Source organism: Symsagittifera roscoffensis, unplaced genomic scaffold (genome assembly GCF_963678635.1).
Source record: "Symsagittifera roscoffensis unplaced genomic scaffold, txSymRosc1.1 SCAFFOLD_25, whole genome shotgun sequence".
Classification (NCBI taxonomy): Eukaryota; Metazoa; Xenacoelomorpha; order Acoela; family Convolutidae; genus Symsagittifera; species Symsagittifera roscoffensis.
The window spans coordinates 278,422-295,074 of NW_026971149.1; the positions used below are offsets into that span (position 1 = coordinate 278,422).

General features: G+C 37.6%; 1 protein-coding gene across 2 annotated transcripts in view; it reads right to left on the reverse strand.

Moving 5' to 3' along the window:
• Window positions 1–2,701: 2,701 nt before the first annotated feature.
• Window positions 2,702–16,653, reverse strand: part of LOC134856176 (uncharacterized) — a 177,368-nt gene continuing 163,416 nt past the window's right edge. For both annotated transcript variants that reach the window (XM_063872541.1, XM_063872540.1), the window contains 5 exons: window positions 8,549–8,737; window positions 8,133–8,297; window positions 7,514–7,789; window positions 6,424–6,623; window positions 2,702–3,489 (listed from right to left, as the gene is read on the reverse strand). In XM_063872541.1, the coding sequence (XP_063728611.1) occupies window positions 3,249–3,489; window positions 6,424–6,623; window positions 7,514–7,789; window positions 8,133–8,297; window positions 8,549–8,737 (1,071 nt within the window). In that variant the 3' untranslated portion in view covers window positions 2,702–3,248. The remainder of the gene's footprint in view (window positions 3,490–6,423; window positions 6,624–7,513; window positions 7,790–8,132; window positions 8,298–8,548; window positions 8,738–16,653) is intronic.

Here is a 16,653-nt window from a genome sequence, read left to right on the forward strand (position 1 = left end):
TAGGCTCATAACAACAATACCTTTTGAATGATTTAAAGAAATTCCGTCAAAAATGACTAGTTAAAATGTCGAAATTTGTCTGAAGAAAAAAAAAACCCACCTCGAGCACAAATATTCCGTTACTTTTGTATCGAAAGTCGGAACAATAACGCGTATATTTTGATTAAGCGGCACTTTTTCTATTTCAAAATCTATGAATCTGCAAATGAATAGATCCCGAACTTTTCTGTTCTTCGTTTTTTTTATTCGCTACTTCTGCAGAAGTCGACAGTCTTAATTTGGGGCATTCCGATAATGATGATGTCCAGCAATCTTATATTTGCTGGTTCAAATCGCGCGTGCGCTGTCATTAGCAAGGTCAGCTAATGCAAGTTATTCATGTCTAAATAGGCACTGATTGCTTGCGTTCAAGTCGATAGAGAATTAATTTTCGGATTAGTTCTTCGGGCTAGTTTACTTTTAAAAATGCCCATATCTGACTGCCATTGCCCAGTTTCTAATAAACCTATTGTCTCATCATCACTTTTGGTTCCATCACTTTTGGTTCCAGCGACGGACGAATTCTAAAGTAGATGAAGTTAGAATACCCTGAGCATGCGAGAATTCCGTTTTTGATTTTTTTTTTCGGAAAACTTTTTGGTAAGTTGTCTGTTATATCAAAGAAACACTGAAAAACATTGAAAAAATTGAACCTAAATTATCCATTCTTGGCTTTCCTTTCATTCAGATTTGCGTTGGCGGCCCAGCAAACATTTACTTCAGCTTCAAGTCTATTTTTTTCAATTTCAACCTTACAGGGCCAAACTTTGCACTAAATAGGCGCTCAATTTGGTGTCTGTACAAGTATATATATATCAAGATACAAGTATATAAGATTATTCCAAAAATTGATTAGATTCCACTTTCAAAGTTTTCATGGATTCCCTGCACAAATACGAGTAATGTATAAAATGTCGGCACATTTTGTTTGTCGCGGATTCTGCAACGAGCGAGTATAGCTAGTTTTTCCGGTTTCCACAGTTTTAGTTGTTGTACTGATCTAACCTAGCTCTTGCGAGAAGAATTAAGAGCTATAGCTAAAAATGGTAACTAGCAAATGCAGAATTTAGAAGCAAGGAACTATCCAATGTCAGTGGGTTCCAATAACGAAATCTGGAATAAATGATTAAGAACAATTTTTGATTGTAACCTTTCAGTATTTTGGATCAGTTTCCCATCAAGATCTTTTAAAGATCAAAATTAAGAAACTGAGTATGTATGTGACTTTGTATGTGAAATTAACTAGTTGCGGTATTTAAGTTGAGGGGAAAACGAATGTGACTATTGGATAACACTTCTTGGCGGTATTGGGATGAGATTCAATTGCGGTATTTCAGGTGCTTTTTTAATCTTTGAATTTTGACCTAATAGTGTTGCCTTATCAGTGTATAAGATTATCAAAACAAACCTTTCGGGAATTATTCTCTAAGTTGTTATCTCCTAATTCTGATTGAATTTCGTATTAAGAATCTCGCTTTTATTAAACCAATTTTCTGATAATTTGAAAATTGTATGATAAACTAAAATCTAAAGAACTTTTTTATATTCCGGCATTATAATCCTTGAAGTGGTTCAACACAGTTTGTTTTCATTTTTCGATATTGTTTTCGACCTGTTGTGGAACCCGTCGACAAATCACAAAGTAAAGTTTGGCCGCTTAATGAATTTCTCTTCCGAAAGTATTCAAAGCCGATATGGACCTTGATACAATTGTAATTGTTTATATTTTTTGTAAGCATAATTTAGTGATTTTTGGTATGACGGCTACCAAATTATCCAGGTTGTCTTTTGTCCAATGAGCCAGCGGTTTCTGACTGAACTTCTTCCGTGAGAGCGGAAAGTTTGAGTAGCAGACCTGTGTAAGCCAAAGCTGGGTTCAAGATTCTTTTAAGAAAAGATGCACTCTTTTCGCCTGAGACAATGTCGCTTATCATGCGTGGCTATCATAAAGACTTAGATCCTTTCAACATTGTTTGTTGGCCGAAATGAGGGCGTTGCAAATAGACAACAATAGTTCAAGATAATGGGTGATCAAGTGACACGGACCCTTACAAAACATAACCAGGAAGAGAAGAAAACTGAGCACCTGGAGTTCTGAGACATTTGGCATCTGATAATTGTTCATCCAGGTTGACCATATTTGAAAAGTCTTGGTGTCCTTGGCAAAAGTACGCTAGGCGAGTCGAAAACCAAGTGGTCTTGTCCGGGGATTTTCTCGAGGGGGGGGCGGATTTTCAAACAATTTTCAAAATTTTTGTCGACCTTTTCTTAGGTCGACCGAATTGATTTTTCGAGCTCTCCCTAAGCCTGTTTAGTCCCTATTTTGTTTAAAAATTTTGATAAAAACAGTCCAAAATAGACATTTTTAGGTATTTTTTAAAAAGTTTGACCAAAAAATTGCGTTTTTTTGGCGCGCACTCCCCTCTTAAATTTAGTATATATTGGCGCCGAAGGCGCCTTTAGAAAATTTTAGGGTTGGTCGGCCAAAACTGGATTTTTTAAAAGTACCAAAGGGGGACCCTTTGGGTCGGCAGGGGGTCGAATCCGCCCCCCCCCCCCCCCTAAATCCGCCCCTGGTCTTGTCCACACACGCGTATTTATTTAAACATACGAGCAAAAAACACAGCGCTTATTTGGGTCGCTAGTATTGGTACAAAAAAAATAAATTTCAAGTTGTATTTGGCGCATGGTTAAGAAGAGCTAAAATGAAAATAGAAAACATATTCGACAAAGCAGACAAAAATGTTTTTCGATTCAGATAAATATGAATTAAATGAAAGCACTCAAAACAAGCAAAACAAAGAATTTATAAGGCAATTGTTTTGATAAGGATCATGATTGCACTTTTTACTGTTGACTTACATCTACAGAAATACCAATTGCGTATCAGTTGAACAATTAGATTAGTTTTGTCAACACTTTTCGAGCAGATTGTTTGTTTTAAATCACGTTCAAGTCGACATAGTTGTTTGTAAGAGCTCGCTCAAAAGTGTTTTGAATAAAAACAATTGATGATTGTCGACTTCACTTATGTGAATAAATCACTGCGCGAATCATTATCGGGACGAGGTGAGTTTGAGTCGTTGATTGCTGACATGCAACAGTTAGGAGCCAGAATTGAACTGCTGTTAGCCAGTATGAGATGTTTAAGACAATAGCCCTCTATGCCACTCCTTCTTTTCTCTTCTCTTTTCTCTTTTTCTCTTTCGCTACCCGGTCTTCAAATGTGTGTTGAGGTGTGAGCAGAAGTCGGCTGTGAATGGGACACAGGTGAGGGTGTGTATCCAGTGTGGCACCCACTGGCCCGCCCACTCATCCAGCTGCCCATTTAGGAGTAGGAGGAGGAGGAGTGCATTGAGGGCAGTGTAGAGAGTGAGTGCAATGGAGGAGACACACAACTTCACCCTCCTGTCTCTCCTCTTCACGTGGATGTAGGGCAACAACACCAGACTACACACAAATACAACAACAACAACATCAACAAATGATACAAACAATAACAACAAACAAACATAGCCAACTGACAGTTGGAAAAGAGTGATGTACGCAAAGAAACAGAAACACATACTGAGTGGTTTGTTATAAAAAAATTCTAACTTTACCATTGAAAATTTTTTGATAAAAAACCAATTTGAGAAAGCTGGATCAATAGATAAAACTTTTATTTCGCTGGGAAATCTGATACTTAAATTCAATTTTTGAAAGTAAAAGTCGATCACGTTTTTCGTGATTTTTTTTTATTTTGCTGTTTGTTAGTGGAATTTGCATTCATTTTAACAAAGGAAAGGAACTGAACTTAAAAAAAATCACAAGTCAACTGCGAAAAATGATAACTGAGCGTAAACAAATTTTATAGACTGTTTCCTTCAGAAACAAACAAAAAAAAAGTAAAATTAATCTTAAACAGCATCTTGAAAACATCAACACTCTATTCTGTTGCATGTTGTTTATTAGTTTCTGCTTAATTGAAGGTGAGGGTGAACGGGTGAAAATTGTTTACTAAACACCGATTATCGAAGAGCCAATCAAGGAGTGCTGCTTGAAAATGCAAGAAAAGGTATTAATTTCAAATTGAATGGCAATAGACACTAATTTCAGAGCTCAGTAAAAAAACAATAATGATACCATTTGTTCCTTAAGTCACAATAACGGCACGAAATGGTTTGTTAAGTTAAATTATGATCTATTTTACAACGTAGATTTCTAGAGATTTCTCCTCTAAGTGACTTATCGCACTTCACAGTCACCCCAGATAATCTACTCTGTATACCAGAAAGGCTATTACTAAATGGTTTCGCAGCTTGACCTGTTATTAGCTCTTTTCGGCTTCTCTCTCTCTCTCTCTCTAATTAGTTCAAGAAAGCATGGGCGGTATATGTAAAATTACTATTCAATCTGGATGAACAAAAACAAATCACAAGGCCCGTCCTAAGCTATCTATTTAATTTACTGCTTCTACAAAAAATCCCGTGTCTCGTTCCGTTTAACCGCTGCGTCGGAAAAATCGCTCGTCGATTCTCACCTGGCTAGATTCCAAACTCGCCAATTCGACAATTCAATCAGCCCACGCAACTAATCCAATCCGGTACTAAACTAGGTTTTAACTACTAATTGACTAACTAATCAGTTCATTCCGGAACAGTTTCAATTGCCGCTACTAATAATCTAACCTAGGATCAGCCCAATTCAACCTCTCACTGATTCACTAACTAAGTCACAGAGTCATTTAGCTGGGCATTTCCCTCCAGCCTTCTTTGATTCTGTTCTCTTTCTCTAACTATGAAAACTAATCTTTTGCTCTCTTTGCGTTCTTGTTCTCTAACTTATGAGAACGAATTAAACACTGGCTTATAATTAACTGTTCTGCCTTAGATTAGGTATTACGAAATTTTTCGCTAAGTTTGTCTATTTCAGTTTTGGTTATAATTAGAGTTATGATCGTCCTTGAAAGTCGGGACATCTAACTTGTTAGCCCCTGCAATCAACACCCACACTGAACACTATTCCTAAATGCAATTGTAGGTAACTCTAGCTGGATTGGGCAAATATTAAGTTCAATTTCAGCTCTAATCCAAGTTATGTATAGTTAACCAACTTCTCAAGGACTTCATCTAACTAACACGTTAACGTTTCAGCCTTCTGGAGCTAAAAGACATCCTTTTCAAGCCTCTAACAGTCCCATTTATACTGTTTTAATCCCGACGTTCTAGCTATCCGATCAACGTAGTTGGTCTTAAATGGGTCCTTATGTGCCGAAAAGCTATCCCCGGGGAACTAGTTTAATATCCTACTAATCCGACTATTAAGGTGACTTCATTCCCGTGTCGTACTCCTCTTGTAGCTTATTTCCTCTGGGACTACTTTTTTGGTCTACCTAAGTTGGCATTAATACTCTAACTGTCATAGCTAAGTTCAACACTTTGTTTGCCTAGTTTCACTCTAATTCATTCCACTACTTCAACGTAACTTTAAAATTAAATCCATTTATCTTCTGCTTCCTTTCCCAATAGATAAGTTTACTCTCAATTATAAGTAAGATGATCAACTACCCTTTTCAAGGATTGTGGATGGGAATTATGCCACTTTTCGGTGTTAATACTGAGATTACTATGCGATTTTGAGTATAAAAGCCGAAAGATCTTTTAACAGTCATCTCGGAGTCATCACGGGTCAATGTTCAATATTCGGGGTAAGTTTCCCATGTAGACCCTACCCACCAAGTTTCATCTATATCCCATAATTAATTCCCTACTTATCCCATTTTAAGGTCCAATATCACTTGAACACCGGAACTTAGCAAAGACTCATTAACACCGGAAAAGGTCGCTGGAATGTTTTTCACCAGGGTTCTTCTTTCGGGCTTCGTTTCTTGTGTCTATACTTGCCATAAAATCAATATACCCTTGAATTTTTTTCGCATAAATTGCCTATTTTTGAGGTAAGGGGTCGTTTTCGTAAGTGCTAATAACCTCCGTTCCAAGCACCGAAATCGGTCCAAATTATAATGTAAGATGTAACTCATCTCAAAATTTTGGCTCCCTGCGTTTATTGGTTGCCGAGCAGCGACTTCCGGAAGACGGATTTGGGACTATTTGCTTAGGGCATACGGATTTTACTTCACGTGGGTTTCCTGCTGTAAGCGGGATTAATTCCTTCAAGCTAGAACTATTTCGAGCTTGTCTGATTTTCTACTTATCTCATTTATTAGTCAATCTTAATAGTAGGTGCCCACAAGTAGCCTTACCATATTACACACGGATTGCCAAGGTAATAGACTCTCTAAGTCGATTTCTGAGTTTGCCGAAAATGTATCAAGATCACCGATCCTACAAGTATGGCCTGGATGTCAAGGAATGAATGCGTCACAATGTGTGTCTGTGTTACCTGAGTGCAATTCCGGCTGTGAGGGCGGAGAAGTTCATGAAGTTGTCTAGCCAGGGGAGGAGTCCGAGGAGGAATAGGAAGAGACAGATGAAGAGCAGGGTCATCCAGGCACGCAGGGGGCGCAGCAGGTAGGGGTGCATCTGGTACACTTCCACACAGTAGCTGCCCAGAATGCCAAACAGACAGGGGTAGGGACCCACCTAAGACACGCACACAAATAGACCCATTACTCGCACAGCCACCCAACATCACAATAACCAAATGAATTGTGGAGTATTCCATTCTTTTGATTAGTTAAGACGTCTTTAAAAAATTAGGTCGATGGATCAACTAAATCTGCTTTCCCCCCACTTTTTTAAGAGCAACGCGACAAAAGTATTGCATACCGCCAAAACTATTCTTACAACCAGCGCAAAACTGATCACAAATCAAAATAGGAAAAGTGATTTGCTGTGCTATAGTTGAAAATTCAAAAAAATATATCTCGGAATTACTATTTCTGTTTTTTATCAATTTTTTTCAGGCCATGAGTGAAGAAAAATTAGATAATAAAATTACATAAAAGTGTAGTAAAATTCAGGTGCAGCGATCCAGGAGTTTCTCGAGGGGAGCGGACTTTCAAAAAAAATCGAAATTTTATCAATCAAGGTTCTTTTAGGTCGACTAAATTGATTTTCCGAGCTCTCACAAATTACTATAAAGACCCTATTTTGACCATATTTCTTGGGCCGCATGCGAAACTTTGAAAAAAAAAACAGGCCAAAAAGGGCGTTTTGGGCACTTGATGGAAAATGTTGACCAAAAAAATTCGCACGTGTTTTTGCCTCGCACTCCCCTCAAATTTAGTATATATTGGCGCCAAGGAAAAGTGCCTTTAGAAAAACTCAGATAGGGGCTACCCCCCCCCCCCCCGAAATTGGCTGGTGGTAAATTTACACATGAAGTTCAGACAAAAACGTTTTCGTCGGTTTGAGTTTGTTTCGAGAATTTGAACGCATTTAAACTGTTCTGAGATGTTGTTCGTGAAACTACAGTGATAAGCAGGGAAATTGGTGTAGCATATTTGTGAGCGTGTGTGTTTGTGTGTTACCTGTGCCTGGTATGGGAGTAGAATGGAGGAGACGAGATTGCCAGTGATGCCACTGAGGAAGTAGATGGCGGCTGTTCTGAAGGGACCTGCCAGTATCTCCATGAAGCGCACAAATGTCCAATGCAGGGGCAGGGAGATGAGGAGATGCGCCACCCCCGCATGCACCAGCAGAGAGGTGAACAGTCGGTAGATCTGGTTGGGCGAGGGGGAAGGAGAGGGGGAGGATGTGCCCCCTTCGAATGGGAACAGACCACACACCTCAGACAGACAGGACACCTGCATCGGTGAGTCACAAGTAGTTAGATTGAATAAAGAAAATGAGCAGTTTTTGAAATATTTTTGGCACACTCAGCATTGTCACAATTTCACCACAAAATCTCATAGCCTTCAAACATCGCTTCAACAATGATGCATTATGGAAGAGATACCTTCACAATTCTTCTCTTTTTGAAGACTCCAAAATTAAAGTTAACCTCTTGATTTTGGAACATAATCCTTAAATGAAGTGGATACTCCAGTAAAATATAATTTGTATTAACTAGTAATAATTAGGTTGAAATTATTACACGTTATATATTAGTATAAGGGTGCACAACGAAGTGTGCTGTCCTACTACTACCTGTGAGCAGAGGAATGCCTCCGGGTGGAAGATGCCCCTGACGAAGCCACAGTAGTCTCTGGATGCCATGATGCACTGGCCCAGGGGTCCGAAGCAGCAGGGTCTGGCGGTGATGTGGCACGTCATATGGTAGTCACTGCTGCCTCCACTACTCCGCCGACAGATCTGAAACAGGGTGGGGGGATTATCTAGACCAAAGCTCAAAAATCCAGAGAATCTTAATACATTAGATCTGAGCCAAATTAATGTAACAAAAAACTTAATTCAATAAACTGTATCCTTTCAGTGATGAATTTGAATGAATTAGAGATATCTAAGCTGTCTCTAATGCCATCAATCATCAACACATGGTAACACATTTGCCTAAAAATGAATGAATGTCGTGTCGAGTGGAGAAAGATGTTGTTGTGTCTTACAGGCCAGTCTGTGATGTTGGGTGGCCAGGGGTGACTGACAGGGGAAGGCAGTTCACAGTACCTGGGATCCAGACCACACACTGGACCCCTAAACTCACCCCCATCCCCTCCCCCTTGTGCCGTGGACTGGTTGGAGTACTTGAAGAAGTCCAGAGTGGCTATTCTGTTCACACACTCTTCTTCAGATGACTACAACACAACAAACAAACAAACAATCAGCAAAAACAATTGAAAATCATTAACAATGTATATACAACACTGATAGCAAACTCGGCAAAAGCATTTCTGTTCACAGCAACAGTTTGAAGCGTATGACTGATTTTGAAATTAAAGGGAAGTAGTGGTTGGATCCACATCTGGCTCATCAAATTTGACTTGTTTTTAGATCTTTGCTTGCTATTCAATTTAAGATTCATGATCCGTGATAAGATAAAAGCTCTCCCAGACAAGTAGTAAAAAGAATGTTCTATTGACCATTCTTATCATAATATTCAAGTTCATTTAAAGAGTATTTTTCTTCCCGTGAGTTTTAAATTTTCATTACACTGGAAGCCAAACTGTGCACTGGATAGGCGCACAATTTTGTGTCTGTATTCTCCTGGATTTCAATGACAAACCTTTAAACATGTTCCAAAAAGTCAGTGCATTCCACTTACAAAACTTCCGTGGGTTCCGCGTACAAATACCTGTAACGTAAATTTTGACGGTACATTTGTTGTGCCGCGGATTCCGCAACAAGCGAATATAGCTAGTTGTTCTGGATTCCGCAACTGTAAGCGGATTCCGCAAACTGTAAGTGGATTCAGAATTTTGTTTATTACTGAACTTGCATATGAACAATTAAAAGCTAGAGCTGGATTTCTTATCTATAGCAATGCGGAATTGAAAGGCCAGGAATTAACCATTGACAGCGGAATCCACGAACAAATCTGAAAAAATTTGTTAACTAAATCGGTGGAAGTCACCTTTTAGTATTTTGGAAACACAACACCGAATTAGTTCAATATTTGGAATCCATGGATGAGAGTTCATGGAAATACATCACACAGCATATCGCCAAATTAAAACCGTATTTGGGATTACGTCAATCCAAAATACTGATTTTGTAAGCATAACGCCGAATAAATTCAATACTTGTAGTCATTGGATTGAGAGTGTATGGAAATAAAACACACAGCATATCGCCAATTGAGGTCAGTATTTAGGATTGCGCCAATCCAAAATACTGATTTTGGAAGCTTAACGCCGAATAAATTCATTATTTGTTGTCATTGACTTGAGAGTGTTTGGAAACACAACGCAGAGCATATCGCCGAAGTAGCTTAGTATTAGGGATTACATCAGTATTTGGGATCGAAGTTCAGATCGAAGAAGGCCAGTATTTGGGATCGGTAGACCAGTATTTGGGATCGAAGTTCAGTAGGTCAGTATTTGGGATCGAAGTTGACAGGATTTGAGATCGAAGTTGGGTTGACAGGAATTGAGACCAAAGGTTTGATATTTCAACTGGTAGTTGATGAATCTAGTAATTGAGATGGATTTTTCCGGTGACCAGTAATTAAAAGATATCATTTTAAACACTATACTACACATATACATATATGTAAACGGTATCCGCAATTAAAATGAGGATTCCACTTACAATTTGCGGATTCCACTTACACGTTGCGGGTTCCGCGTACAGTTGCGGAATTCGCAACAGCTCAATTTAATATACAAATGTCTTATTATTTGTTTGTGGATTCCACAAACTGTTCTGGATTCCGCAAAATCGCCTATTTTTGAAGCAATTATGAGCGGAACAGTGTTTCATCTAATTGTTTGTGGAATCCAATACAACGAAGAATATTAAATAAAGGTAGCAAAGTTGCGGGTTCCGCGACAAATCTGATTTTGGCCTGTTGCGGAATCCGCTTACAAGGCACAGTTTGGTCTCGTAATGTTTGACCATAGAAAATTCCCATAGAAAAATTTCCTATTCCTCTGATGCAGTTTCCTCGCGCCTTGATTTTGACGCATTTCAAACTACGCAGGAATCCAGGTTTGTTCTCTGTTATTTCAGAAGCCAGTTCCAGTATTTGTTAAATTTTTTTAAATGTTGTGCTTCCGATGTAAGTGTTTCTTTTTTTTTTAAGAATGTCTAGGGGTATGTGTACACTCTACAAACTACAATTTTAGTGTTAATTTGTCTGTTAAGTTATCGCGTGATTCAAAAAAACTGTGTAAAACACACATGTTTTCAGTAAATCGAATGATCTCACACGACGAAAAAACGGGTACCAAAAAATCGTGTGAAAAATCCAATGTTGCAAAAAACCTACTTGATTCGTAATCATGGGTTTCCACCAAATTGATACTTGAAAATCGAATCTGAAAGGATATTTAGTGCCATTTTGAAGACTTAAAAACGTTAAGCAAGCAAGATTAGCATTAATTTCCTCATGCATTTAAACCTATCACTCAAATTTATACTTTATTATGCATTTAAATTGCTCATAATTTGCATTTATGCATTTAAACCTATCACTCAAATTTATATTTTATTACTTTAGTATACTCAAAATCATTATACGCATTCGCTGTTGCTTCAAAAAAGAGTTAAAAAACTTCAGGTATCAGAAAACAGGGCAGAGGCTTGAGGACTAAATAGTGCACACGCTGCTTTAATTAGTCGCTTTACATATGCAAGATTAAAACTCATCTGCCCCAGCTCGATAGGTCTGAAACGCCCAATATCAGTTTTTCGTGTAAAAGTTACACGATTTATTATGTAAAATGAATATTTTCTGTTCGTATGCTTACCACGACTACTCAAGTAATTTTTAAACGACAAAATTCCGGTTTTCGTGTAAAAAGTACACAATTCATTGTGTAAATCAAACGACACAAATCGTGCAAATTTACACGAAAAATCATGTAAATGGCTACCAAATTGTGTGTCCATTTTTTACCGATAGATCGTGTGAATATACACGATATTTTGTAAGTTTGCACACGACAGAATTTAAGTGTATATTCAAATGGGGTCTAAATAATTGTATAAATCTTAAGTGCACTTAGTTTTCGTTGCTTATCTTTTTGTACATAATGTCGCTATTTAAAGCGTACCCTAGCCATTCAACTTGTTTGTCAGTGAAATTTCAATTTCTGGCAATATAGATAGAATCTCAGTGTCCAATTTTTTAAAGTAGTTTTCTAGAAACGCCATATGGCCTGTTTACATCCATTTGCTCAATTAATAACAAACCATCTGACATCACGTCGGACTTATGATAATTCCTTAGAATTAATTCTTTTTGAAAATCTGCCGGCATCTAGGAAATCATTACCGGTTCTTGGGGCTAGCTTGCCCCAATTTTTATAGTTTTTGGGGCAGATTATTGATGTCTTATGATTATATTCAACAGAGAACTTGATGATTTATGTATTTTCGGAGAGTTTATTTGCCGATAAATGCTCTCATAAATTGCATTATTTAAACCTTCCCATTTTACTGATTAACGGGCATTAGGCGCACAACTGAAATTGTATTACGAGCGAGTTGAGTTGTTCAGCGGATTTTGTGAGCACGCGTTTTGGAATTCCAATGTATCACAATATGGATAGTATACAGTTTTTTTTAAAACCTTCTACGCGATGTTTTTTTTCAACTCCTGATCACTACAGTGGTCTTTCGTTTGTGATGGGGCTCATTAATCATTTCTCTGAACAACAGTCTAGTTGTATTAATAATTGCTATGGTCAGTTTTCGCTTTTTAACCTGTTTCTCTCAGTTTATGCAAATGTAAGGGAATTCGTCTCCACTTCTATTTAATTGGAAAGTCTTTTAAAAAGTGTGACTAGTAACAAGTGTAACAACGCAATTGTAACAAGAGTATAAAAGCATATGAAACAAGGCAGGATGGCCGAGCGGCCGGGAGGCAAGTCTATCACAACGGTCATCCGGATTCAAGTCCCCCTTACGCAGACTTTAAAACATGTAGAACCGAGGGGTTATAGCTTTGTACCTTCCTGCCGCTATAACTGTAAGATTTTCTTGTGGCATAGCCTCGCAATCCAACCGAGATCGCAATTGTGGCTTCCATTACCGGGTTGAAATGCTCGTTTTCATCTTCCTCGTGTTGTGGACCTTGATTCTGTGAAACTTCTTGTTTTTTCAGGTAAACAACCATTTTCAGGTAAACAAACATTTTGAAGTCTAATTTTTTTGCTCACTTGCCAACAAATTGCTATCGACATTTAATGCAATTAAATATCAGATTTAGAAAATGAGCTAAGCTTTTTTTCCAAAATAACGGAGTTGCAAATTGAATTATGTCCGATAATTTTAGTTGAAAAAAAAAAGAAATTGCAACTAGCGTTTTTCGCTCTAATTTATGACTTTATGCGGCTACAAATTTTTTCAACAATTTGATAACTATATTGTTAAATGATTCAACTTCATTCGCCCATATTGAGGAAAAAACGTTCATGGAAGCAGTAATACAAATCTGTCCTCACTCCGAAACGGTAAATCAAGATAGTATCTTTGACGATAAACAATGAGGCTACACTACCTGGAAATAAGCCTAGATATGAATGAGCAGATATGCAAAACGCCAAAAAATGCTGAAAAATAACAGAGAATGTAAGGCGGTTTTGCTATCTTTTCTGGCAAGTGAAAATTAAAAAAAGCTTTAGTAGTAAAAAAAAGGTCTTTTTTTTCACAGGAGCCTTCGCGAATTTTCGGAGTATTTGGAAAATAAAACACTCCTCTGGTTTTGAGTCTACTTCAAGAAGAAAAGATAATCACGACCTATATAATAAACTGAGCTACGATCATCGGCTTTTAATAATAACATTTGGTAATAATAGTATAACTTTTGATTAATATAATAACATGAACAATTTTGCCCTATATTTGCACTGATGATGAGAGCACTCTACCGCTTCACTCTAGAATCTTCAAAAAAATGCCCGAGATATTAGACGTTCAGCCAATAAAACAAATAGAATTCATGGCCCCTCGGGCCTCGACGCAAATGATTGGTGGCGAACTCTGAGATCTTTCCGGACATCATCAAGATTGCTACAGAAGAGCTAACATTTCTGTAACCTTACAACTCCTGTCGACAAATCGCTCTCCATACGAATCCTGAAGTGCGCCTAATTGGCACTGGAGAAATCATATGAAGAATCATTGAAAGATCCATAGTAAATGTGATCAAACCAGACTTGGAACACTTGCAGGAGGAAATACACAGTTATGTCTCGGACAAAATGCCATTATGTCATTCTAGTATGTCATTCACTCACTAAGAGATGACTACTCTAGGAGCGAAATTCGAGGTATTGTTACTTATTGACGCAGAAAATGTGTCCGACAGTCTCAATCGAAAATTAGCTCTAAGAAACATTGAAAACCTGTGTCGCTTTCAAATGCCCTGAGAAATACTTATAAAACTGCATCAAAATTGTACATTAATAAAAAAAACACAATTTTGTCACAAGAAGGTACAATCGAAGGTGATCCAATTGCTATGACCACGTATGGTATCGCATCTATTAATGAAAACATATTAATGAAAAACACCTCGCGCAAAAACCTTGTTCAAAGATGGTACGACGATGATGGCAAGGCTACAGGTAGTATAAAGAAATTGAAACCAATTCTTGATGATTCAAAAGAACCATGTAAAGAAGTGCTACTTGATAGTAAATTCTGATTTTATAATCGAAGCGGAAGAAGTATTCGAAAAAGATACAGGCAAAGTTGTCGATGAGCACTGGTCCTCGGATCCGTTATAGGCAATGATTAGTCTTGCAAGCAATTTTAATGGACGAAATTGCGATGCACGTTAAGCTGCTTAAGAAAATAGCAAAACATGCAAAACCTTCTCCAAGACATTTACAAATCCCTTATCAATGCTGTACAACAGAAAATAAATTTCACTGCTTGGACAACACTTTTCCTTGTTTCAGGAGACTGAGAACCTCTTAGCGAATGAACTCATACAAGCACTCATTAAAACACAATGTATAATTTAAAATTCCGCAGTTTGTTCTCTCTCCCTGTAGGGGATGGAAGTTTGAACCTGACTTTACCAGAAGATCAAACAAACAAACATTCCAGTTCCATTGAAACTTCCGCTCTGATTGGTGAAAGTCAAGAAGTCAGAGACATTGAACAGCAACAGGGTCATATTGCAACCACTACTAGAAAAGAAAAGCAACAAAAGAACAAATCAAAACTAGTCGAAGCAAGAAGTAGTTTATTAATCGAAAGCGAAAAATCTTCTCCGAATTTAGCATCAGAAAAAAAATCCTCCATCCGGCTTAAGATATTACCGCTCAAGCGCTATATTTTCTAATTAACAAAGGGATAGTTCAGAGATTTGCAGAATGCACTAAGACATGAATGGTAACCGAGTAACCTCCCGCAGAAATAAACATGAGGTGAATTTCTACTGTTAATTAATCTTTACATTACCCCCAAAGGGGGACATACTCATAGAAAACAAAATGAGATACCAGATGTTTTTGCAGGTTTACAGAAGAAAGTGGGCTACGACGAAGTTGAGCCGCATCTTCAGCCACTAGGAGGCGAAGCCTTTACTTGCAAATCTGTTAGCATTGGTGAAGAATCAAGATAAGATATTAACGCCAACGCATTAAGGAAACTTTGGTTCAGTAAAACCTACTTTGAAGTGAAGATTTTCAATCCACGTGCCAGACATGCTCATCAAAAATTAAAGAAGCTTACAAACAGAATGAAAACTCCAAGAAGCTGAAATACGAGCAACGAATTCTTAATGCCGAACATGCTAGCTCTAACCCTTCAAATCTTGCCTGTAGAGGAGTTGTAGGACCAGCGTTCTCGCGTGTTATTAAAAGACTAGCTGAAAAAATTAGCCAAAAAGAGACAACGGACAGCTACACAGACGTCATCACTTACATCCGCACAAAAATAAGTTTTGCACTATTATGTAGCTCCTTGCTCTGCATACGCGGATCGCATTCGCTCCAAAAATCCACTCCGCCTGTTGATTATTCGCCAGGTACCATTGCTGAGGAAAGGAGGCTTAATTGCTAAATAAACTTTTAAGGAAACAACTTATAAATTTGTTGTTTAATTGAATAAGTTGATTTATAAATTTTTGTTTTAAGTTGATGCGTTTTTATACTGCTTGGATTTTAACTAACTAGTTTTTCTAATTTTTTCAAACAGAGGCGAAGCCGTGCTTCGCAGACACTTACAAGAACACGACCAAAAAGCAGCTCTGTCAAGTTAAACGAAAAAAAGTAGAAATAAGCTTTCAATAAGCAAAAACTCGGCTACGTGTAGATTTCGAATCTGCTACCTAGAAATCGAAATCAAAGGACTTTGAGTCTTCCGCACTATCCACTCAGCCACGCAAGCTTAGCAACTGACTAACACTAGTCACAATAACATCAGCTACATATGCTAATAAATTGCCTATGATATTCAGCAAAAGTGGAATCAAATACAAATGAATTCAATTTCGCAAGTATTACTTGGGAATATTACAAACTAAAGGCATCAACACAAACTTTAAATGAAACAAATCGCAAGACATAAATCCACATTATGTATAAACTATGCATTTTCAAAAATTGCGAGAACGAGTTTTTAGTTTTCTTAAGTTTGTTGTCGCTAGAATTCATAACGAGAAAAACCAAGGTTGTAACTAATAAGTTTTCTGATGCACGAAGAACAGTTTGGTGAAAGGTCCAAAACTGAAAGATCGAAACAAAGTTCACAAGTTAATCAGACGCTGTTTTAAAATTGATTTATCAATGTTTTCATTTTGCGTATTTTATTACATTGAATACTGCTTTTAAATACGGCAGTTCGTTATTTTTTGCTGACTTGTAATTTCCGATAATTACGATTATTTACGTTAAAAATGCAATGTTGTCAATCAGCCAGCTACCCGAAACCGATCTGCCTCAGAAACGAGCGAGGCAGAAATAAAGTTCTTTGAAACAAATTACTTTTTTCGGTTTATTTGATGAATTAAAAGCGCATCAACTGTGTTAACTTATTACGATTCGAAAGTCAAAAGCACAAGCTATGAAAAAACTGCAAAGATTCACCAAAAAAG